We start from the raw sequence: 24,553 nt of genomic DNA, 5'->3' as shown, positions 1-24,553 counted from the left end.
TTAGGATTAATAACCAAGTGAGCCCAAATCTGCACACACGTGAGCAAAGCAGAGATCATACACGGCACTCAAACCACAGCCTGACACTCACGTGAGAGAGGCTGCAGACGCGACACCTTTCACTCCTGCACAAATTGTGTTTCGCTCTTCCAAGTGTCTGGTAACCTTCCAGGAGGTGCTTCTCCATAACTTGATCTTTACGGAAGTACCTCTTTCTTCTCTGAAAATTATACTAACCCAAATGAAATCCTGCATTGGCAGCAGTTTTTCTCCTGTAAAAAAAATTGGGCTGATACCTCATGGAACTACAGGTCTAAGTATGAAAAATTAGACAATCACACATTGCCATTAATAATACCAAGGAGAGTCTGATGTCTGTTTTAAGCCTTTGAAGGCCATGTCGATCAACAAAACATCTTGAAAGACAGACATGTTATTTCAGGTCACTTTTTCTGAAAATGGAATGGGACGAATCCTGCACAGCTGAGCTCACGGGAACCGAGTCACTTGGCCTTCAGGATGCATTGAAAAGCAGGATGGATTCATGCTCTGTTTTCTCTTTAAAGCCCCCTAAAAATTCTAAAAGTTCTAAAATTGCAGTTCTGACATCTCCAGTACCTGCTGGACATGGCAAAGGAGAAGAGCAGTACCGGTTTGCATAATAAGAGGCCACAGCGTCGGCACTCTGAGCCACGTGGAAGCAACCCACTGACCAAGCCGCTCTCCTTTCCCCAGCGCAGGACCTCAGCACCGCGGCCTCTCTGCCAGACTGATGCAGCCCAGGAGATGCCACACTGCTGCCCATGATGTCACGGTGGTCGGCAAAAAAAAACGAAAGCTGCTTTCCTGCTGTATGAAAACTGTTATTCTATGTTGGGATAAACTTCATTGCAGCAACGTAATGAAAATAACCTTCCCCACAAAGCAAGCAAGGCTGGGAGGGCTGGGTTTGTGTTTACCCTACCATCTCACGCCAGCGTCACTCCATCCCTCCCCGGGCAGGTTGTGCCTGTAGCAGCCCCCTGTACAGGCGCAGCCAGGTGACAGTGCGCGTTCAGTAGAGCACCATGCCACACCTGACCTGACAAAAACTCACCTAACCACACCACCATGTGACCAGAAAAACACACAGGTAGCATACAGCCTGAAGAAAAGATCTGCAGAAGATCTTGTTGCTCAGTAACAGAAGAAACATTTAAAGGGTAAATACATTTTTTGCATCTATGAAGGACACTGCACTTGTAAACAAAATTAAAATTTTCACAGTATTACAGACTCAGCAGTTTTCTTTAAAAGAAAACTCTCCTTTTTTAAACCCAGTAGTTTATTTTGCAATGCACTTTCCCCATACAAAACAATACAAAATATTCATTTGGCAAAGACAAAGAACAAACAACAGTACGTTTCTACTAAGGTGGTCACACTTGATTTCTTCTTTGCGGTTATTTCTGTCGCCTTTTAAAGCCACTCTTATATTGCTAATGACTAATTCAATTTTATCTCCCAACTTCAAAATTGTGACACTTCAGAAAGCATGTCAAACAGGCTCTATACAGCTTGCTGCTTCAGATCCTTTTTTTTCATTTTCCTCAGCACCTGCAGTTCTTTCTTCAGGTGTTTTACGGCCCGCAGAATATCCTGCCGCTGGGGATCGTCCTCTGCTTTCTCAGTGTACAGAAGGAAATGTTTAACAGTTTCAGAGAGCAATGTTTCCGGATCCACATCCATCTGGTGGAGACGCAACATCCTTTCACAGGCTATTGCATAGTTTTTGTGCCAGTTCACTGGATGCTTTGGATGAGAGTTGATAATTTCTTTGTACGACTGTTAAAGGACAAAAGGAAAAAAAAAAAGGACAAGTTAATTAAATGAGGAGAAAAACAGCTCTTAATTGTACTTCAAAACTGTCCATAGTTTTTAAAAGGAGGGACATTATTTAGATAGCCAAATCCAGAGTCAGAACATTTCTGAAACTCCATGTTTGCCATGCAGTGTGCAATAGTGTGAATCCAAATCCCAACAGGGGACTAAAATGTTCTAAACAAATAGCTGCTCTAGGAGATGAAACGCTACAGGTGATCGAGATAACCTCACTGCACATTGCGCACTTCCTCAAAAGAGATGTTATACTGGACGAGGGAAAAGAGATTTCACTGCAGTACCTGGAAAGACATTTACTCAATATTTCCGGAGATAAGGATGTCTTCTGCAGGACTTGAGCAGTCTGCTGACTTCAGAGGTAATATTCATAAGTTTAACGTCAGGCATGCACTTGTGAACTTTGCTGAACAGAACAGCAAAAATCACCACGATGTTGGCAAGAATTTAAAGGAAAATATTTGTTGACTGTTTGCTGGGGTATAAAACACTCCTCCTCTCTGCTGACATGCACTGATCATTTTGTGCATCTGCAGACATCTCTGGCAGTATGATATATCCAGAGATACCTACGCTAGCCTATGTGTGTCATTCTTTGGTGTGAAATGCAGCAGAATTAATCTGCAGCAAGAAGACTGTCGGATTTTACACTTGCTGGCTCGGATGCATGACTATATAATGACAGAGGGGACAAGTGCATAGAGGGGACGTCAGGACAAGCAATCTCTTGGCATGGGTTTGGAGCCCAACACAGACAACATAATTATAGCAAAAGCAGAGTGTTGACTGGTTAGCTTTTGGCATCCTCCGTGACCGAGAGGGCAAGTAGGGATGGATAAAATCCCAGAACAAATCTCTTTGAATCTGCTATGCTCCTGGTTTGGATGAACGAGGGAGAATGCAGATTACAGAACTGCCTACCTATGTGGAAACACCATGATATTTCTATGGAGCTGAGAAATTTAAAAAATGGATGGAGACTGCAGGGAGAATTCATAACCAAAATAGGTGACTTACAGCGTATGCAAATGTGTAAAGTTGTGATTTCATTTCTGCAGTCACACTGGCACTTTCTGCAAGGTCAAATATAAAGAAAGCTGTTTTCATCCTAGGAAAGCAAGAAAAACATCCATTATAACAACTCCTTAGCCTGACTAGGTCACATCACATAATTACACACATCTTCAACATGTCCATTAAGCTCTTTAATCATATGGGAGAGTACACAAGCTGTGTGTCTGTTTAAGTCTTCAGCAAAACAAATTCTTTTCCACGATGTATTTTCTCACTCTATATCCAAACTACACTCTGCTTCTTCAAGACACTCTGAGCAGAACGTACTAGTTAAAAATAACCACCACCTCCCTCAAAGATCTACCAGAGGCAATGATCTCTGCTGATCTCATTCTGCCAATGTTTTCCCTCTAAAGCTCGGCATATTTAGATCCAATACACCAATGCACCATCAATGCCCACTTTGATGTGTATTCCACGCCAGCAAGTTGGCATCGCTCATCGACTGTTGGGGGGAAGGAAAGGAGCATCACCTGGCTTGCCACATCTCCTCATTCGCGACAGCTTCCCAGGAAGAGGGCTTGAATCTAAACAGGAATTAAAATAAAATTCAGCCACCGGATCCATGTCACTGTGTTTCACCCATTGCACAATCATCCCTTCTAACTCTAGCAGCTACAGACCTCCCAGGCTTAAAAAAAAATCTGTCATGAAGCCTATGGCTCTGACAGCAAGGAATCCAGCTGATCCTTAGTCACTCAGAAAACTTTCTTCCTCTTTCTGGATAGGAGGAGTCGATGGTATGTTATGTGTCTCACAGCAGCCCAGCTATTCTCAAAGTGAGAGAGATGTTTTTTACCATCCATCCAATTCAGTTCATCACACAAAGTTTTGGATGTCCCATGTCCTCAACATCTTTCTGGCCTGACAAACTGTTCCCCTGACAACAGGGAAAACAGATCCAGTTTTAAAATCAGAATTGGACCTGATATTTGACTAGAAATGTCCTCTCTATTTTTAATACTATCAAGAATACCACATGCAGATTTCTTTTATTACATATTTTAAAACACAAAAAAATACCACTACAGCTTATGGTTATTTTTTCAAAAGAAAAGAGCTATTTCATTTTAAATTTGTCTGCAATTCCCTTAAGCATTTTCACCTGTACCTCAGAAACACCCTTACTCAGCAAGGTATTCATTCACATTCACAAATCCAATGAATATGACAGCATTAATGAAGGCCCCAAGTCCCCTGGAACAGAATCGGCCCCAGTACATGTGCTAGAATATCCTGCTGAATCAGGACTGTGAAGCTCAGAGAAACAAGGACCAACCACTCTACTTGTGGACAAGAAGAGTGTTAAGAGTCCCAATCCAGTCATGTCAATGCTATAAGCGGAACTGGATAAGCCAACAGAGTTGCACAAACCCCAGCAGTCACTGCTCCACCAGCCCTGGAGGAGAAGGGTTAGGTGCAGTAGCATCGCAGCGGATGTGGTTATGCTGCTGGCAGAAGGATTATGAGCAAAAAGGAACGGTCGTGTCTGTGCCTTGTACCTTCCGTACTCTTCAGTCCAGTTGTAGAGATTTCTTGTAAGACGAATCCACTCTCCTGGGTCAAAGACAACTTCAGAAGGAACCAACTTTTCACAAGTACCCCACGGCCAAAGCAAGTAGCTCTTTCTCCAGGTTGAGTCCCCTTCATGAAGACCTATGCAGACAAACACTTCCTTACTGCCAAAAAAACAGAGAGAGCAAACGTGAAGCCATGCCACAGGCCTTGGGCAACACCACATACTAGAGCAAGCCATACACTCCGCATCAGTGCAACGGGATAGGCCTTAAGCAGCAAAACATCTTCAGTGGCAGCTACCCACCCAGGGCATTTCACCTCGGAAAGAGCACGTTCCCAGGTCACTCCGCAGAACAGCTCTCCTGCTGCTGGTAAAGACCCCAGCTGGCACTGCACACCTAGCGCAGCCCACACGGGAGCCACCGTGAGAAGAGACGTCCTTTCCCCTGCGTTGGGCCATGCGAGCATGCCAGAAGCACTAACGAGAAGCCCGTTTTTTCCTGCCTGCACCTGGCAATGCTCTTCTGCCTACCAACACTTGCAAGGGTCATCCTGGCTAGTCTAAATGCAGATGCTGTTCTTCTTCATGCAAGTATCTAATCCTTTCTCCACTCCTACTAAGCTATTTTTATATGATGATTATTCCTGGAATACATTCATTCTATGCTAATAAGTTGGCCACAATGTTCATGAAGGAGAAGCAGCAGCAATTTGCTCTCCAACCATAGTCATTCTGATTACACAGGAACATTCCTTTTTTGTGATGAATGGTGTCAACAAAGTAAAAAAAAAAACAAAAAAAACCCAGTAAATATTCTCTGACAATCACCTTCTTAGTTTTCCTTCCTAAAAACCAAACCAATCTCCAAACAAGAAGAAATATTATATCCGGATGGAGTTACTTCTGCATAGATATTCGCTTTAATTGCAAAAATAATCTCACCACCAGGGAGGAAGTCAGTGGAGAAAATTGGTCTTTTGGATGCAGTACCAAGCTGTTCCATAAACAATTTCAGGAAAAAAGCTTGAAGATTTTAGGAAAGCTGTTACATATGAAAGAAATGCTTACTGTTTATTTACTTTGAGGAAATGATGAAGATTAAAAGCAAGTGTCCCATCAGGTAATACTCCTTCCACAGGATTCCACCGGTTCCCAGGAAAATAAATGCCAGGTAAATGTTTTGCCAGCTTTGGTAAATACCATTCATAAGTCATCATCTACCACCAAAATATTAGCATAATTAAAATGAGAAACAAAGTTTTCATCTATTTTACATCCAGAAGCGTAGCAAACTGTTTCTGCACAAGTAATGAGTCTGTTTGCTCATTAAGGGTCACCTCCCCCTTTAGCAACTGTCTGGGATCACATCACCAGACCAGATTACCAGTGGTTCCTGACTAGAGGCACACAGTCCTCCCCGTCGAGGGGGAAGACCTCTAAGGAAACACGGAGCACCTACTGCCGATATAAGAGACACAGTGGGGCTTTGGTTTGGTTAAATATGAGGCTGTGAGTTTTGGTTTTGCCAACAGGACACAAACCCCTGTTGCAAAGCCAAGTCCAAGCACTGATGTGGCAGTGAAAGGACGAGCTTTGGAGAGTGTGAATGGGCCTTCCACACCGCACCCCATCTCCAAGCCTGGATTCTCCCAGCAGACCTAGGACTACCCACGACCATTTACAAACCCATTTTATTTCAGCATCACGATTTTTATTTCAACAAAACCCCAAGGAGAGAAGGGAACGACTGAACTTTTGTTTCCTATTTTTAAGTCTGTCTGTTACCTCTTTCAATATCACTTTTTGAACCTACCTCCTGGTCCACTAATGTGATATCTGGCCTCATCCCTTCGCAGTAATGAATGTAACGAAGAGCATTTCCAGGTAAGTCTCCTCTTAGCAAGATCACCGCACCCGTCGGCATCGAGGACAGCAGATTTCTTGCAAAGTTATCAACAACATAATTGCTGCTTTGATCACAAGCACTTAAGAGAATAGATGAAAAATCTATTTTTATTTATTTATTTTACATTTATCTTAAAAATGGGTATTTGCACGGCTTTGAATTTCTTCAGAACAATTTTATGCAATAGGCATTCACAGGAACATATAGCAAGTCCTTTGCCCCGGTTAGATCTTGCTGAACAGCATCATTGCCATTGCCGAGAAACCAAGACACAGAAATGAAGCATTTAGACTGAAGTCCCCCAGAAACCAGCAACACAGACATTAGCCACCACTTTTGACAAAATACACACTCATTGCACACCTTCATCTCAATTCTGATTTTTTCTTGGCCTAAACTTACCAGCTTATTAGTCAGAGCTGGAAGTGCCAGTATAATGCGCTGAAAAAGCCAAGTTTTTGTATGATCAGATAGGAGTAGATTTACATTACCTGGGATTAGACCCTTTTTGTTACACAATTGTGTGTTCGTGTGTGTGTGCGCTCACCAATGCCTGTTTTCCAGTATGCGCACACTCCAGGTGGCAGGTAGGGACCCAAGAACGGGACGTTACATGACTGGCTCAGGGCAGCTATGGACAGGCCTTTGTGAAAAGATGTGCGTGAAGGAAGGATTCATGCATAAGTAGTCTATGTGCTCTACACTTCACCTGTTGGCAAATCTCCCTCTGCCTGAGCACCCCTACTACTACACTGATTTCTGTCCAAAGCACTGGAGAGTCTTCAGTGTGGCTATGAGATAAGGAAGCCCTACGCTACAGATTTAGCTCCTCGAAAAGAAAAAATAAAGAAAAAAATCCCAGGGCACATGGAAACCTGAAGGAAAGCAATGGAAAGGGAAGATGACTGTTCAGGACAAATGAATTCTGTAAACCTTAGGAAATAAAGCACAGATTTATAGCTTTCTTTCATGAAAAGTTCTACATGAAAAGTTCCATCTACATGGTTTTCTTCCTTCAACCTGTAAGATACCCTGGTTTACAGCTTTGGTGATACTGGGGAAACCAAACAAGGGAGTAGGGCAGACTCTATTCCTGCAGGCTGTGACCTCCCAGGCTTAGATGGGAGCCTTGGTTCGTGCCATCAAGAGATCAGGGAATACTAGTGAGGGTGGAAGAGATGGGATCAGAGGACTTTTCTTTCCATGGCTCAAAGAAAGGGTATTAGACCTGCTTACAGACATGACCTGAGCCCACTCTGGTCCTGGCTGCAGGAATACAGGAGCCTGCCTCGGAGCCTGCTGTCCCTCTCCCTAGAGCCTCCAGCTCCTTCATTTCCTACCGGCTTTGCTGGTTTAAGAACGACCCTCTGTCCCGCAACCCCCGGCCCTATGCCCCCAAAATGCCCTTTTCCTTTAGAGACAAAGACAGAAACTCAAGAAGCAGAAGGAGGGGTTTAAAATAGCGTCCGGACTGCACTTCAGCCTGCAGACCCGGGAAGTCGCAGCACTGCGCGCTCCCAGGGTATCTGTTACCTGTAATTGGCACAAACTTGACAAGCAACAAGAGCGATAGCAGAAAGCCACTCCAGACACGGCAGCGCCCGGCTGTTCTCCAGCACGGCATTTCCGACAGAGATAAGCCAGGCCAGTCCCAGACCCGCTAGCACAGCGACTGCTGCATTGCTCTGCATCCAAAATCGTTCCACCTAAGAAACAATGTACACAGAGGATGTATCCAAGTGACAGGCATGACATTAATGTTTATTTATTTAGGACATGGGTCCACATTTTCAGGACAGGATGGTCTCCGGGCTGAAAAGCTCACAGTTTAAGGGCAGGCAGAGATTATAGAAGGGGAACAGACAGGGGATGTCTTTTAATCACATTTTAATCACAAATCACATTTTCAAATTCGCAGAGACCGTATTTCTGTTTCCCCAGTTATAAGTAAACAGAATATGTGGCTGTACTTTTGCCCCTTAGGCAGCACCAAGACGACCCCCTGCTCATGATTATCAGGGGCAACAGCAGCCGACTAAGCAAGAAAGAGGCTTCTTCCAAAAATTAACACCCCCAAGGAATTTTTGGAATGAAACTCACCACACCCAGAAACAGAGGTTTTGTAATATCCAAATTTGCCCTCCAAGCAAAGAACAGTGAATAAACACAGAGCATTCCAGTGAAGAGCCAAATCACGGGCAATTTCTGCTGCTTTGTCCTACAAAAAACAACATAATGTTCTAGTGGTGCGATTAAAAAGGAGACAAAAGTTATATGCACTTGAAAGCAATTACCTCTCTGTGTACCTCAGCACATTTAATACTGGGAATTAGACTAGATCCATTTTGGCATAAGGCAGAGAAAGCACCCCAAAAGGTCACCATTCAGTCCATAAGGAAGTGCACATCGGAGCAAATGTTCTCCCCCAACTTACGGCAGGGCTGCACTTAAACAGGCCACGAGCGCCAGGGCGAGGACGGCAAGGGAGAGCTCAGACTTCATCTGCGTCAGTTGAAAACTGTAGAGAAATTAATGCATGTCTGCTTCATCCCCAAATCGCCCCGGCGCCAAATTAAAGTGTCAAGAGAAGCAGAGCATAAGCACAACATAACATATTCAATTCTGCTGTGATTAAGCCTACTGGAAATGGGAACAAACCTATTTTTTAACTTCAGAATTTTAAATGAAAGATCACTGGGGAGAGGGAAAGCAGCATTTTGACTTCAACAGAGAAGTCAGCTGGACACGGGCACGTTGTCCCAGTGCCAGACATGCACGGCCCATTCCTCCCTCATCCCAAGCACCTGGCTCTGAAAAAAGCCAAGGTGACTACAGCAAAGGAGCTACCTTAACAAAAGCAATAGGGGTAGCGACATGTTTCTCTCAACTAGAAGGTGCAATCAAGATTTTACTCACGCCAATATCTCTCTCATACTGGATCCTGTCTCTGCTTTGGCCTAGATTAAAAAGAAAGAAAACCCATGAGAAACCCACACACTGATTGACCTATCACTGGGCAAGGAAAGTCTTCATTTTGTTTGCAGCGCCCCAGGCACAAGGGGCTCCCCCAAAACCAGTCCAGGTGGTACCACAATGTTGCCACAGGGAATAGTTATTGTTTAAATGAAAAAGCCAGCAAACTCTATGCAAATTTTCATTGCAAGATTTTCTTCCAGGTTCTTGTTTTCAATCCTGAAAGTATGCAGAGTTTACTGAACACATTCAGAACATCTTATTTCATGTACTACAAAATTATTTCCCTGTAACCCAAACACATTGTACAGTTTAGCTATGATCTCTGCTATATTGGCATAGTATTTTCCGTGACTTCTCCCAGCAGTCTGAGACGAGCACATGGGCCTCAATTCCTGCTTGCATGCACGCATGGATGCATGACGTTTTTCATTGCAGAGACAGACAGTCCATGGCACAAGTCTGGCAAAGGAGACATGCTCAGTGGAGGTGAGGCCCTAACTTTGCAAGGGCTTGGTGGAAAAGCCATGAAAGCCAGAGAAAAGACACATGGTAAGGTGAGCCAGGAGGTCTAGCAGGAATCTCAGTAAAAATGAAATTGTTAATTAAAAAGGAAGGAAAGCCAGCCCACAGGCTACTTACTACGTGCCACCACTATCCTAAGCCTCTTGTCTTCCATCTCATAGGTTTTTATTTCTTGCACAAGCTCCATCCTGCTGGTACCTGAGTGCAGCTGTGGCAGCTTCTGGCCCCAGACATGGCCCTTGGAAGAAAAGGGGTTGTTAACCCTCAGCCTCTAGGTCGAGGCTTCAGCGGTTCGACCCATAAAGCCAGAGTCACAGTGCTGCATAACCTTTGTGCTTCCACCAGGAAGCAGGCCGGCTCCGCAGGGATCTCAGGAGAGAAGCGTCCTCTCCAGCATCCAGTCTTCTCTCTGGTTTTCTGACCTGTACTTAAAATAGGGCCTTCTCTGGGACTGAAGGGCTGTCTGTCCATCCAGGCAGGGCTCGAGCGTTAGCTCAACTGGAATTGGGACCAAACATTTGGATTTTGCTGCATTTATTGCTACCACTTCACACAAGCTCTACTCCAGAGGATCCCTCTAGGGAATATGGAAGTAAATATGATTCGTGGTGCAGAATTACAGGCAGTCTATCCATAAGCCTCTTGAACATCAACTTGAGTTCACCACATCTGATGGAGAAGAGTTATGGGATTTGCATGTCTTAGTATTGCTCTGCCCAACAGGGTAATTCTCAGAAGACAGCTGGGAATAGGAAAACAGGGGAAATCTCGGAAGTCCTTCAGAGGGTGGATCATATCTCTCTAGGAGTTTTGGAAAGATTAGGTGCCAGCAGGAGGAATTATCACATCTTTTGCCTCAGATACTACAGCACACGGCTTGGAGAAGGCTGTAAGAGCGTGCATTGAAATGTCAACCATGCTTGCTGGGCAGCAAAGACTGGATGCAGCTGTTGCACACATGGGACATAATTTCCAAGGATGTGAAGGCAGATGAATGAAATGATATGTAAATTTTTTTTTTTTTTGTCCTGATGGTGACATTTCCGACCCCTCTGCACTGAATTCTCTGAAGCAGGAAGGAAAGAAGGACCCTGGGTGGCTGGAAGCCAAAAATCCACATTAGGGCTAGAGAAGACAGATGAAAACCCTATGCTCAGCAAACAGCCACATAATACCTCCCTCCATTTGCAAGCCCACAGACTAGTCAGGATAATTCAGATCAGAGTATTCTGAAACCCCCAAACCTATCATTCATTTCAATAAAATATTACCAAGGAGTTAAAGGAATCCCTTTTTAAGGTAAAACAATAAAAACTGCTTGTGACCTTTTAAAATAGCTAAGCTTAAAATAATAAAAAAGGACACTAATTTAACTTAAAAAGAGAAAAATAGGAAATTGATGTTATCACCTCTCTCTAGCACAGCTTGCTCTTTGGGCTATTATGAATACAAAACACCTGTATAGTTCCCAATAAATAATACAGCTCATCCCATAAAGGTAAAAAGAATGATTTCTGTAGTTTACCACCCATCTGATCCACTGCCAGAAAACCTGACAGATAGGTAAGTCAAAATCATAAATGCTAAAGAAACACCACCTTCAGTTTCTTCCCCTACAAGCCATTAAATATCATGGACAGAAAGGTTCTGCTACAGCATAACTTCAGAAGAAAGTCTTTTAGAAAATGACCCTTATTTACCAGACTGAACGTCCCATATTCTTCCCTGAGAAAGTGGGTCAAAAATCCTTGAAAAGTCGTCTGGTCTCCCCACGTCCAACGGGCTTGATTGAGGTAGGACGAAGCCGGCAGATAGAGATAAGGCAGCAAACCAGCCAAGAAGCATAAACCCAACTTCAGCAAATGGCCTAGGGACAATTCCTGCACCAAAATATGTCATATTGCATAACAACGTTTATTTTAGTTTAATCATGCTGGAACTTCAAGAACAGATAAAGAAAAAACATCAAATATATTTACACAGAGCTGATCTCTCAATTTATAGTAAGTCCCTACAAAATGCTATGTTAAACCTTACGATTTTGTGGATTACCAGGAAACTGCATCAAACTGATCTCCTTTGCATGGCAGGGTGAAATTTAAGTGAAGCAAATAATATTAGCTAGGACTCATGAGTATCATACTCATTGCATCTTTCACATTTAAATCATGGCATGACATGCATAGATGGCTAAAGCACTGCAAGGCTGAGATAACCCACTTTGCAGTGATTAAGAGTTGGCTGGTATTCCATCTGGCAAAAAAAAAATGCTGCTCTAGTACAACTACACACATCATCACCATCATCAGGAGTCAGTTTTGCCATTTACTTTATCATGATGGTTAAATGGCTAAATCGGATAGGCCAACTTTTGGGGTGGGATTTTCAAGACTGCCTAAGGGGTCAGGAAGACAAGACTTTCAAAGGGACTTCTGTGCCTAACTCCTTTAAGTGCTTTGGAAAATCCCACCCTAGAATATTGCACGCTTGCTTTACCATTAGCCACTGTCCTGTCAATCAAAGTACTTCCTTTCGTGTTTGGGGTTATGTGGAAGAGACGCCAGTCAATGTGACAATCTACAAAGCAGAAAAAGTAGCTTGATAAAGTTGGCTGAAATTCCTTCAGGAGGAAAGCTGGCTTCTTTTTACTGAAAGGCACCACATTCAATGAAATCTCCGTTGTATTAGATGGCTTTCTGCAGCAGGCACTACTGGCCTTTCTGAAGTGTTTCCAAGGAACATTACATTGGCACAGCACTCTTCTGCTGCAACTCACGGAAGCCTCTCTGGGCCTCCCCAGTTGAAAAAAGGCTCCATTTAAAGAGCACAAATATATTGCAGAAGTGTGTCATCATGTTGTCAAATGAAACACATAGTCAAAAAGGATTTTGGTGACCGGAAGATTTTGGATCGAGCTTGTCTAAGCTGCATCTCATCTCCTGCAGCTCTTGCACTTCACCCTGGGCTTAGTTATAACCTGCAGTGTTGCCCAGAAGCATGGCTGATTTATCAGGTTGAGGGTGGAGAAGCAGAGGCAGAACTGAAACAGCAGAAGTCTGAACTGCTGTCACCTTCAGGGAGCAAAGGAGAGAGAGAGGAGAGGTGGAGCTTTCTCAGAGCCACTCACAAAGTCATCAGAGCACGGGCATCTTTGAGGTGAGCAGCCGCCTGCAGCCAGCCGGACCCAGGGACTTACAGCAGGTCACCCCGGCAGGCGAGAGCACTGTAGGATCTGGGAATGGGACTTTGGAGCCCAAGCCAGACAGAAGCACAGCACCTTAGTGAGCTAGAAGTGCAAAGAGGCTGTCTTCACCTTGTTGCCCAATGAACAAACTTAATAAAGACGTCTAAAAGGATCCCAACAGTTCAGCACCAGCTGGACATCCTAAGAAGAAGATCTCTGGTGGGAGCTAAAAGGCTCCTCTATTGCTGTGCTGGTCATTTTGGCTGCGTCTTCGACTGTCGACAGCCTCAGTAGGTGCACAAAACTGTGCAGTAGGAGCTGACGCTTTCGTTCACTACCATGAGGGAATCAACATACAGAAACTCACCTTGAGAGTCATGAGAAATCCTGCACCGTCAGCTGGGGGAAGCAGAGCTCTGACTGCTCACGCCTGTGACTTCTCACCAGCACAGTCCTCTGCATGTTTACCTATTTTCTAGTTCGTGGTAGGTCACTGAACACACTCTCGTTTCCCACACACCAACCAGTTTTTAGCTCTGTCAGGGTCGTGATGGCATACTCGGTACATTGTAAACAGCTGGGACCAGAGTGCCGTGCCAGGATGAACAGACAGGTCGCAGACTGCTCACGTGAGTGACAGCTCCAAAGCCCCTAAACTGTAATCTGCAGCTCTGACGTCAGACTGATGGACTGTAACTTCAGCGGATTATGACTGACTAGCTTAGACAGACCATTAACTGTCACTGTTCATACATCAACATAAACGTGATACAAGTGCTTGGAAAGAAGAATTGCTAACTGCTTTAAAACAAGCTATAAGAGACATGAGTCAGCAAGAGGTAAAATACCTACCGTTTTTCTGAAAAGCCGGAAGAGAACCCAAGGCACAATACAAACAATATAAAGCACTATCGTGTGCTGATTGCACAAACTCAGCCCACAGCAAAAGGCACCGAATTTGGAGATCTGGAAGGAATGGAAGAGAACTCACAATCAGAGTTTGCAAAACCATGCAGAGACCAAAACAGCTTCAGCACAGCCCACAGCACACTTGCAGAAGCAAGGCAAATATACCGCTGATCACTAGCCAGTTGCAACGCAGACAACACAAGTTATTTTAGATTATTTACAGAAAGATGTTATTTATTTAAGAGAAAACATCCTTAAGAAATGTTAGGCTAAGCAGCTGAGTGGCTTTTTCTCAATGTACACAGAGATCGTAAGTAGCATTACCATGCTGTAACGATGCAGTCCACAAATTCAAATGCACAGCAACTGGGACTCAACCGATATAAGGAACTGCACAGGTCATGGGGAGCCGTCCACTTTACTGACCTGCCACGCACCGGGCAGACTCCTCATGTCTCCAGGCACCCCCATGTTAGACAACCTGCTGCCTTTTCTCCCAAATGTGAAATTTCCCCTAGAGCTGTCCTAGCCTGTCCCCAGGGTACCGCTGCCCTTATGCCCCACCTGAACCATGAGAACAGGAATTCAGTACTGCTGGGAAGGGGAGACTGCCACGCAGTCGCTCCAATTTTTTCAGAAATAACACCCCAAAATAATGCCATTATTACGTACAGAGACATCATTTTAAATAACAAACATGATTTTTGCCTCTTCCTTGGGCACCGAAGGTAAAAGTCAGGGCTACACAAACTTCCTAGGCAAAGGGAATTACATGCAACAGATCTCACTAGCCTAAAAACTCCATTTAGAGCATCTCTAAAAGAGTTTTCTGATAAAACAGGTACTGTACCCAGGCTACGCAGCATGGTGCAGAGTATTTCTGGTACCCATTCAGGATTATTCACGACTTCATGACTGGTAACATGGCCATCCCTGGCTGACACTAACAAAAGCCTCTTTCCACCCCATGCTGCCATATGCTCTGCTCAGCCCCCAGCCATGCCAGTGCTGAGTCCTCTTCATTCAGGTGGGCTAGGACCAAGCTACTATAAGAGCTAAACCATACATAAATCCTGGGTCTGGGCCACTTTCACCACCAGACACCACCTCTGCTCTGAATTCCCTGCCTCCTCCTCCTCTATCACCAGCCATCTGCTCCATGCTACACCCTCAAGCCAGGCTCTACCCATGTCCTGGGGCAGCCCCTCACTGGCAAAAAGCCATCAGATTTCCACAGGAGTCGGCAGACAGGAGCCAACAACCCGTCCTCACCTCCCCAGCAGTCTCCTGGGAGGATGGGCATTTTTAACTCTCATCAGAGCATCCTCCTGCTTCCCTCAGCCATCGGAAAGAAGATGTGTGAGATGCAAGCACTTGCTTTGACTGCATGAGGGGATCGTGCGGCAATTTTTATTGACTGGCAGGTATTCAACACTGGATGCTGCATTGCCACCAAAACATTCACCGTAATTTCAGGACTACACTCGTGGGCTTCAGACCTGTTCTGCGGGACTTGGGCCAACCAGACAAATTTTTCAAGTGTATTCGTGAGCTCTAAGTGCCCCCCTGAAGATGTCTGCAAAAAGGCCTGATTTCTGACAAGTGTTGAGAACTTGCTCTTTGAAACCTGGCCTCTGCAAGGTATGGGAAGGAGGACACCCAAAAAGCTAAAACAAACTCATTAACTGCTTCTGAAAATCTCCTTTGAAAATCCTGTCAGAGACTGGGCACATAAATCACGGAAGCAGCCTGGAAAATGCCCAACTCCATCCTTGTGGAGTTCAGGTATTAGGGATCTTGGGACAGGACTGATGAGAAAATGAAAAAAATCAAATGATCAAAGAAGCCATTTATAGCTAACAATAAAACATGTTATTTGAGAAGTCACTAAGCTGAGTAAACTGCCACTCTGGACTCCTGCAACTCTAGGGTAGCCCTACAAAAATCGTTTTATTCACACAATTCATAGAAGTCACAGCAGGTAAGTCTGCAAGGGAAGAGATCAGATGTTCAGACAAATAGGAATAGGAAGAACACAATCAGTGAGTATCCTAAAACCAAAATATCATTTGAATGCACGGTCTTTTTACAAAGTAGAGAAGGTGGCATGAAATCGAATGTCTCTGTATTTAATAACGCCATTATTTTAGGGGAACATTTAATTTCAAAAGACTATGCATTGAACTGCATAGAACTGATGGAAAATTTGGTCTTCTCTGTTTTTAAGTAGACACTTGGGTTTCCAACTAGATGAAGATTTATGTAAGATGCAGCTCTTAACCCTCAGGAAATATATCAGTTCTTAAAATAAAAGCTTGAACACTCACAGCTTACTTTGAGTCTCTGATGCAGGAAACTAAACTTTGCACCAAAACATTCAGATAAAAATGATTTTGGTTTTCCTCTTTCCACTGCATGTGTGCATAAAACAACAACAAAATCCCACCCAACAAGTCCCAACTCAGTTCTTAAACAGCACGGACAGATTTTTAAAGGTTTAGCACTTTCAAAAACCCAGGTAGGCCAGCAATCAACATCACTGAGAAGAGAGGTGCTGAACACAGTCTCAAAATCTGGCCTTGCCTATTTAAAGAAAGCTAAATTAATGCTAAGTGAATAAGAAATTAAATAGATGCATGATAACTAATTGAAAGAAAATAAAGAAGTATTCACTTTGCTTGAGATGTTTTACCTTTGATCTCTCTTTCGCAGTGGATGCCTCCTCAAAATGCACAGTGAGAGCCATAAGCAGCCCCACAAACAGATTGTTTAAGCTAAAAACCTCTGCTGCGATGGACCACTGCCATGTTAGGCGAGAAAATGAAAACACCCCCGCAGCAAGGATTCCTCCAGCATATGAGCCAGAAAGCCTGCAAACACAGATAACATGAAATCTTCTTTTCCAACAAAAAAGCCTACTTTATTGTCCCTTTTTTTTTAAACATACTGTAGCAGCAGAAATTATGACTGCCACCCAGCACCCTTCCAAAACATTATATGGTTAATATCTTCTTAATAATTTCCTTACACAAAATTACAATTAGGAAGCCATCCTGTGTATCTGCAAACTGCTGAATGCAGCCCCTCAATACCAAATGGCCGGCGAGCCAGACGGGCTTTTTCTTTCAAGCATTATGAAAACTTCCAGTATTGAAGTCAGTTCAGAAACCCTGATGAGCAATGACATAGTGGGTCATGGTATACCAAGCCAGAGAGTCATGCTTTTAACGGGATACTCTCAGCTAGAGGAAATATGAGCAATGGTGCAACCTTAAATTCATCAAGACACTGAATAGAGTGGATTAGAGCCATTCATGATGGACAGCATTAGGAGAGCTTTCCCATAGAGGAGGTTTTAGTTTCTTGGGGGTGGGTGAGGATTGGAGCGCCGAGGACCCCAGCAGGGAAATGTGCCCACGGGAGCCAGGAGCGAGGCCAAGGGGAAGAGAAAACGGCGGTCAGCTCCAGCAAGCAGAAGACGCAGAGGAAGAGGCATGAAGCACCCGGCGCTTGGACGTCTGCAAGCTCCCCTGGCAAAGCTAGGCCCTGCTGCAGTAATCGCCGCCTTTGTGACTCCCAGATTGGATTATGGCGCACGCTCCCCACGGAGCCACTTTCCCAAATCGGCTGGATGCTGCGGCTGGCGCAGAGAGCCCACAAGGTGGGATTTAGCCCAAGAAATCTATTACACCGGGTCTTCAATAGCGGTTCTGGCTCTCTGGTTGCATTAAGGGGCAGCCCCAGTTCTCTGCTTCGAACTCTGTTGAAACCTGGCTGTTTGGGGGACTCTCTCCCTCACGAAGTCGCCCTGAAAAGATGCCACATCGGGTACCACAACTACAGTTATGTCTTACTCAAAGACATAAATAGCCGGGGCTACGGTCAGGGCTCCTGTCCAAAAACTCATCCAAGCTGCGAGACTAAACCAGGCTTTACTACGAGCCAGGTATTTTTCTAGTCTGAGGTGTGATCTGCCCCTTCCCATTACACACATTTCCATTTAGACTTCGCACTTCCAAAAATAACTTGCGTTTCCAAGAAAGTTTAAAACAAAATTATTATAAACAAACCAACCTGTTCCTCAAGCTACCTGTGTAAGTTGCTCCTAAATACTGACTATATCCTCTGTCACAATCAGAGCGAAGTCCCGAGGTTACTCAGCCTGGCTGGGACTGCCCATCAGGGAATCTGAGCAGTGGGTATCCACCTAAGATCTGCTTATGGGGTTCTTCACAAGTCATAACTCTGAGATAAACGAAAACCAAGAAAACAAAACCTGTAGCCCTTGTGAACAAAAACGAGGGAGGAGCTGGTAGAGCACTTGCTAGAAAGGGATCTCCTCCTTGTTTATCTTTTTTTTCCACTTCTCTGGAACAACCTAAGCTCCTCCAGTCTCTCGAGCACACTGAAAAGCCAACACAACCCAGAAGATGTTAGAGAAGGACCTGTGCAGTTAGAACTGGAATATTTTAAAAAATAGGAGGCAGCATTCATGCAGAAGAGAGGATGGCATAAAGACTTGGGAAGACCAGGTCTCCATTCCCCGTTCTGCCACTTGACACTTTGGGGTGGCCTGGGATAAGCCACTCCATTGCGAGTGCCCAACTTATCTCCTTCCACAAAGCAGGACTTTCTTTTTTTTTTTTTTTCTTTCCTCCTTTGAAAAGTGTTTTCAGATCTGCAGCTGCAAGACATGGCTGGAGGGTGAGAAGCAAGACAGTTGATTAATACTGGACAAAAAGTAACCACCTATCAGATATTCTAGCCCAGCCCAAATCCAAGCAGATATCATTTGCTGACAGGAATGAAACCCAAATGCAAAGTTTAAATCATTCACAAAACTATTGCACTGAAGAACAATTCCCAACCTCTCCTACCCTCTGGGATGTATCAGAAAAGATCCAAAGACAGTTAAAGAATATACTGCACCACTATGCAACCCAGGATGGGTGCCAAGAAAGGACCCGAGAAAGCACAGCAGGATGTTGCAGTACACTACGAGGACTAAAATAAACAAATCCTGCTTCCAGTAGTACCCAAGCAACTCCAATTTCTTCCAGACATGCAGTTGACTGAAGAACCATCCCCAAGTATAGTCCAGCCCCCCAGAACTCGGCTCGACTTTGCTACAGTGCCTGTAGTCCTGAAGGCTACACCAAGAGGACAGCAGGGCAATGCTCCCTTTTCAAAGGCACAAAATGATGCTGACAATCACTATATGAGGGGTATCTTGCCTCTCTGACAGGCAACAGCTCCCAGTCCCCAAGCTCACAACCCAGTGGGAGCAAGTAACTGGGAACCATTTGGCTCCCAGAGATGTTTCCCTCGATTTGAAAGTTCCCAGCCTTTTGCTCCTGATGTTTGCAGGCAGCTCTGTTACAGGTTGCTGACACCAAGTCTAATTTGCACAGGATACTTTAAGTGTAAAATAGGGTCACAAATAAAAACAGGCCTAGATGTGACGTTTTATTTGTAGAAGGAGCAGCAGATCAAGATGTTGTAGGGGAATCAGTCAGAAGTCCTAGTGACAGAGAGGAAATCTCAGGTGACACAGTACTTCAGCACCAAGACTGTAGGAAGGGATCTTGTAAATCAACAGGAGGGAAAAAGCTTGAAAATTCCCAAATGACACCAGGTGCAACTGTTTTAGACCAAAACTGTTTTAGACCAAATCTGATCCTGCAAAAGATCCTATAAGCTTTTGAAGTAAGGGGATACAGCTCCTCTTCCAAAAAGAACTAAACAAAACAAAACAAAAAAAAGACAAACTTTGAAATATCTTCTGTTGTCAGATAAAAAGCCTGGGTGTGCTGGACTGACCGTTCCTGGCCCTGCCATAGAGGACACTCCAACTCAGCCCTGTCACTCACACCTTTCTACACAATAATTGGATCATAGGATTATTTCTTCGTGGTGAACACTAACATGCCTATAAAATGAGCTGTTACATCCTTATCTAAGTCCACAGGGTAGCAAGGCCTCCTTTAAACATGAAGCTCCCAGTCTGCAGTCATGGGCGGTAAGAAGTGCAGTGTGGATTCCCTCAGTCAGCCCCTTTCCTCCCCTCTAATTCAAGCCTGCTCCAGCCACGATGGCTACAAGACCAGCACAGGGTTCATGAATCGACATTCGCCATACAAATTCACCTATGCTGAAGATGAGTTGTGCTTTCTGCAGCATCCAGGCAGCTTCGAGGCTTAATCTCATGGTGCTGGGTGACTCCAACACAGCCCTGGTGATTTGATTCATACTGGTGTATCTGACTGCCCCACCAGAACTGGAAAAGGAGTCTAAGAAATTTAGTCAATAAAGTGATTATTAATACACCCCTGGTCCTTCAGGATTTCCTCATGTCTCCCTTTTGCTCACTAATGTTTCGCCACTGCAGTGGACTCTGCAGGGCTAGGTCTCCTCTGATGCATAAACATCCCTACAGTTCAACACAGGTCTGGGCATTTGGCAAAAAAATCTTCAGAACAAGGCCTCTTGCTATCCAAAAAAAACCCCCAAATAAACAAAAACAAAGCAAAACAACCCCCAAACAACCCCCTACCCTAAAAGGGGCCTTGAGAACTCAGATTTTGCTTTCCTCCTCTCAGTCAGTAGAAAGATGCAGTACTCTAATGGAAAAAGGAAAGATGGAGGGAGTTTTCAGGAATTAACACAAGTAGTGGCTCCTACTCCTAAAAGGAAACAGCAGGAAATGGCAGCAGGACCATGTATATTTAAAAACCAAAGGAAGGAAAGATCCCCTTAAACTCAAACCTCACTAAACAACCTCCCTAAGTTTTGACTAAATCCTTTTAACAGCCCCACTGAGAGCATGAACTTTTAGTTATTAAAAAAAAAAAAAATTCTAAATCCCTTTGGAATTCTTGCAGGGAAATACAGGAGAGAAGGTAACACAACTTTCCCAAACACTTTTGGATGAAAAACAGCGCTTGAGACCAACCTCCCAATCATTTACCAATTCCTTCTTGTCTCTCCCAGAAAAGTCTCCAGCATACTAGCAGAGTTCAAATGAGATTAAAGGACTCCTTTCTTCTTGATAGAAAGTCTCAGAGCTGTGATTCAAGTTTTATGAAATAAGTAAGGCTTAAACAAAAGCTACTAAACTGAAAGCTTAAAGATTTATAGATTTATCACAACTATGTGGGGCAGGGAACATCTCTGCTAACCGTACAGCACCCAAGCGACACAAGGTGAGGATCCAGAACCGAGCAGGAGCTGTAGCTACTTTAGTACAAAGAGCCAGCATTATCTTTTGTTTCCTGCTCTGAAGCTCATAGTTGCAGATCTGGAACAGACTCTATTTTCATCATCAGAACCAAGCCATGACACACTTCACTGTCTAAGTAAGCCCAACTCTTACTTCACATTATACTTGGCTAGGAAAGCAGGGTGTCAGAGACCTCAGCAGAGACCCCTCATCTGTGTTGGAGGAAGGAAAGTAGCTCATCTTGCCTGAGAAAGGTCACCGCTACTTTGAATAAGTGGGAACGAGGCAGGTTCTCCAGTAACTCTACTAGAAGCAAGTGTAGCTCAGTCTTGATTATTCTATTTTGTTTTCACAACTCCTATCACAAAGTGAAACTCTTGGAAAAGCTAGGCTGCTAAGCTTAACTCATGAACACATGTTGCGTGCATGCCGCACTCAGTTCTTACAAGTACAGAGGATGATAAAAATTAAACTGCAATGTGTTGCATTCTTGAAGAACATCAAGACAGTAGCGTGGGAAAAGGAGTTAGACACCAAGATGAAAACTAGAGGGTTTTTTTGTTTGATTTGTGTTTTGTTTTGGGTTGTTTTTTTTTTTTTTTTTTTACAGGCTCTACCACCAGCAATGGAAATGATGGACTTGAAAGTTTAATGACTCAGAAGGAAATACTCTGGGAAGAAGAAGTGATGAGAACAGGAATCCTCAGATGACGATGAGACCTACCTGGCAGAAAAAACATCAAGCAGATCTACATAGCGTAACAGCTGGTGGTGCAAAGTAGCACCCAAAGGTCCAACAGAAAAGAATGTGATACAGCTGTATCAGTATGATGATGGGTTCAAACTAAACTAGACCTGCTGAGAGGCTGGGTTAACGTGGTTACACCGCTCATTTTGATTCAAAAGAGGATCTTCACATACCATTGCACTGTGTAACCTGACAGCCCTTTGGACTTCTCTAAAACAGTGTGGTACTGCATTGTGTCACTGTTCCCTTAGTGCCAGGAGGCTGTTCATCCCCGTAAAACCAGACAGGATCCAAGGAGGCAACAAAGCAACTCAGGCAGAGACAACACAGATCAGCCACGGACAACATTCTGGACCAAAGAACATTTTTTAAGTGGAAAAGATACTTGCAGACATTCACTCTCATACGGCAGAAAGACCCAAAAGAATGGAAGAGGCACAAAGATGAGAATGAGACAGAGAATGAAAGAACTGAAAGACCAAAGAGATAGGGGAGAGATCTGAACCTGAGGACAAGAAGCTTGAAACTGGTAGAGAAAGACAGGATGAAAGTATCTGCAAAGTAGGACAGTGCTGTTCACAATGGAAGATGCTGTTAGCAACAACGCATTGTGTAAGGACAGACAAAGCAAGCAGGACACCAGGGAGCCAGAAGGAAATGGCTGGTCTAGTTACAGGCACAGAGTATTCTAGCAGTCAAGACAGAGTATGTTATAGTGCAAGAAGATGAACACGAGAAGTAAAGGGAACATCCTGTAACTACAGCAAAAGCTCAGCAACAACTCAGTTACCAATGGGGAGACAGAGGAAGGAACAAGGTGAAGAACTCATCCATTGGGTGGAACGTTAAGACAGGATTTTTTCATGGTGCTTAGATGCATGCCTTAAAAAAACAAAGAGCCTGACACCAGAAACGAACACCACGTCTGTAATAAGCATTGCAAATAATTTTACATTGGAGCCCTGCTGGACAAGAAACAAGCACACAGCCCCGGGCCTCTGCCATCCAGACTGGAGACCCACGCTGCTCCATCTATATCTAGCAGTAAATGCACTGTGATCAGGTGAAGGAAACAGTTGTCTTTTTCTGAAAACACCTTTTCTTTAAACATCTTGCATGACAAAGACCCACCCACACCTGGATCCCCAAGTGGCCTCATGTAAAAGCAACATCTGGAAGGGCTTTATTCCATCACTTTCGGGGAGTGAGGAAAGATAGCTAAAAAGGAGTGTAATTTGGGCTCACCCAAAGCCAGTGTATTATTCCCAAATCTTTTAAATTATTATAATAAAACACAGCTGACTGAAACAAGAAAATCAAAGGTTTGTTAACGATTAAGCCATGGTGCCTGTAATAACCATCCCGTGTTCATCTGTCAACACAACACAGGCATAAAGCAACCATCCAGTGACTCTCCCAGGAAGAGGGACACTATGAAGAGCAGAAGATGAGCAAAACCCCACCATAAGACTCTGCCTACCTGGGAGAGCATTCTGGGTTTGGGGTAGGTAAAGCATATCTCTTGGAGAGGAAGCCTGGGTCCCAGAGAAGAAAGCATTGAGAGGTGGTAACAAACTGCCTCTGGAATGGCCTCAGCAACACAGAAATCAGTTTTTGAAACAAGAAAAGATTTTCAGCCAACACAACAATGGGCAAGTCTTCATCAATTCTCCTGGGGATATTAAAGCTGACATTGCCAGGCCCACTTTGATGAGAACCGAAGCTCTGAGCTTGAATAAAACCTGCCTTCTAGGCTTCTTTATCTTGCATGGAGGAAAAGCCAAGGGAACAGCTTGTACTTTGCATTTTGCAAAATAACTAGTTTTGGGCAAGACCTGCTCAGAACATGTGGAGTACCTTTCAGAAACAAAAAAAGGGGAGAAGGTTCCTTCCTATCAATCAACTAAATAAAATCTTCTGAACACGGCAGAAATTCCTATTGTCTTAAAACACACTCAGAAGGGACAGAAACAGTCATCAAAGAGGTTACACAGTCCTTTGTGAGCAGAATCTTCCCATAGCATCCCTAAATAAAAAAGGAAAAAACCTAATATATATAATTATTTTGTTTTCCTTTTCAGATACCAAAAAGTAAAAAGTGTGTGGCTGGGCCTCAACTGCAAGGAGGCAGGCAGTAAAAACTTCTTTCCATCTGGAATATTTTAGCTGCAGGTTTTTATTATGGGTTAAATCAACAGGCAGTAAAACTGGTTGAAATAAGCTATTTTTTATGGCTGTGCATTTATATTTTTGGCTTCTCATTTGCTGGTAACTCATTTGTTGGTAATCACTGAAACATGTCAGTTTGCAATTTTAAATTTAGTCCTTATTCTAAGTTTGATACACCTTTTTGCTAGCCAAAACCACAGGTACATCTATATGAATTTAAGTAACAAATAACATTAAAGTTAAATAATTGACCATCATTTTCACTTTATGTTAGAAAATAACGGCTGATATTTTCTATTTAAAAATTTGCAAAAAGTTATTAAGTGACTTGTCTAAGGCTATATACAGATGGAAACTGGAATTTAATTAAAGTGTGTTGGTTAAAAACAACTATCTTAAGTGCACTGGATTCATCAGGAAGAAAAGTAAGCTAATCAAAGCAGGCTTTA

General features: G+C 43.8%; 1 protein-coding gene across 5 annotated transcripts in view; it reads right to left on the bottom strand.

Annotated features, from left to right (window-relative positions):
• Positions 1 to 1,251: 1,251 nt before the first annotated feature.
• Positions 1,252 to 24,553, bottom strand: part of TMEM260 (transmembrane protein 260) — a 40,599-nt gene continuing 17,297 nt past the window's right edge. For 4 of the 5 annotated variants that reach the window (XM_064511882.1, XM_064511884.1, XM_026100027.2 and 1 more), the window contains 13 exons: positions 16,661 to 16,838; positions 13,912 to 14,025; positions 11,576 to 11,755; positions 9,294 to 9,334; positions 8,812 to 8,895; positions 8,478 to 8,595; positions 7,911 to 8,083; positions 6,285 to 6,456; positions 5,540 to 5,688; positions 4,455 to 4,631; positions 3,426 to 3,479; positions 2,896 to 2,986; positions 1,252 to 1,824 (listed from right to left, as the gene is read on the bottom strand). In XM_064511882.1, the coding sequence (XP_064367952.1) occupies positions 1,549 to 1,824; positions 2,896 to 2,986; positions 3,426 to 3,479; positions 4,455 to 4,631; positions 5,540 to 5,688; positions 6,285 to 6,456; positions 7,911 to 8,083; positions 8,478 to 8,595; positions 8,812 to 8,895; positions 9,294 to 9,334; positions 11,576 to 11,755; positions 13,912 to 14,025; positions 16,661 to 16,838 (1,807 nt within the window). In that variant the 3' untranslated portion in view covers positions 1,252 to 1,548. The remainder of the gene's footprint in view (positions 1,825 to 2,895; positions 2,987 to 3,425; positions 3,480 to 4,454; positions 4,632 to 5,539; positions 5,689 to 6,284; positions 6,457 to 7,910; positions 8,084 to 8,477; positions 8,596 to 8,811; positions 8,896 to 9,293; positions 9,335 to 11,575; positions 11,756 to 13,911; positions 14,026 to 16,660; positions 16,839 to 24,553) is intronic. The other variant, XM_064511883.1, reaches the window with a different exon arrangement.

Source organism: Dromaius novaehollandiae, chromosome 5 (genome assembly GCF_036370855.1).
Source record: "Dromaius novaehollandiae isolate bDroNov1 chromosome 5, bDroNov1.hap1, whole genome shotgun sequence".
Lineage (NCBI taxonomy): Eukaryota > Metazoa > Chordata > Aves > Casuariiformes > Dromaiidae > Dromaius > Dromaius novaehollandiae.
The sequence above is the reverse complement of the archived record's forward strand: the minus strand, read 5'-3'. Positions and strand labels throughout refer to the sequence as shown.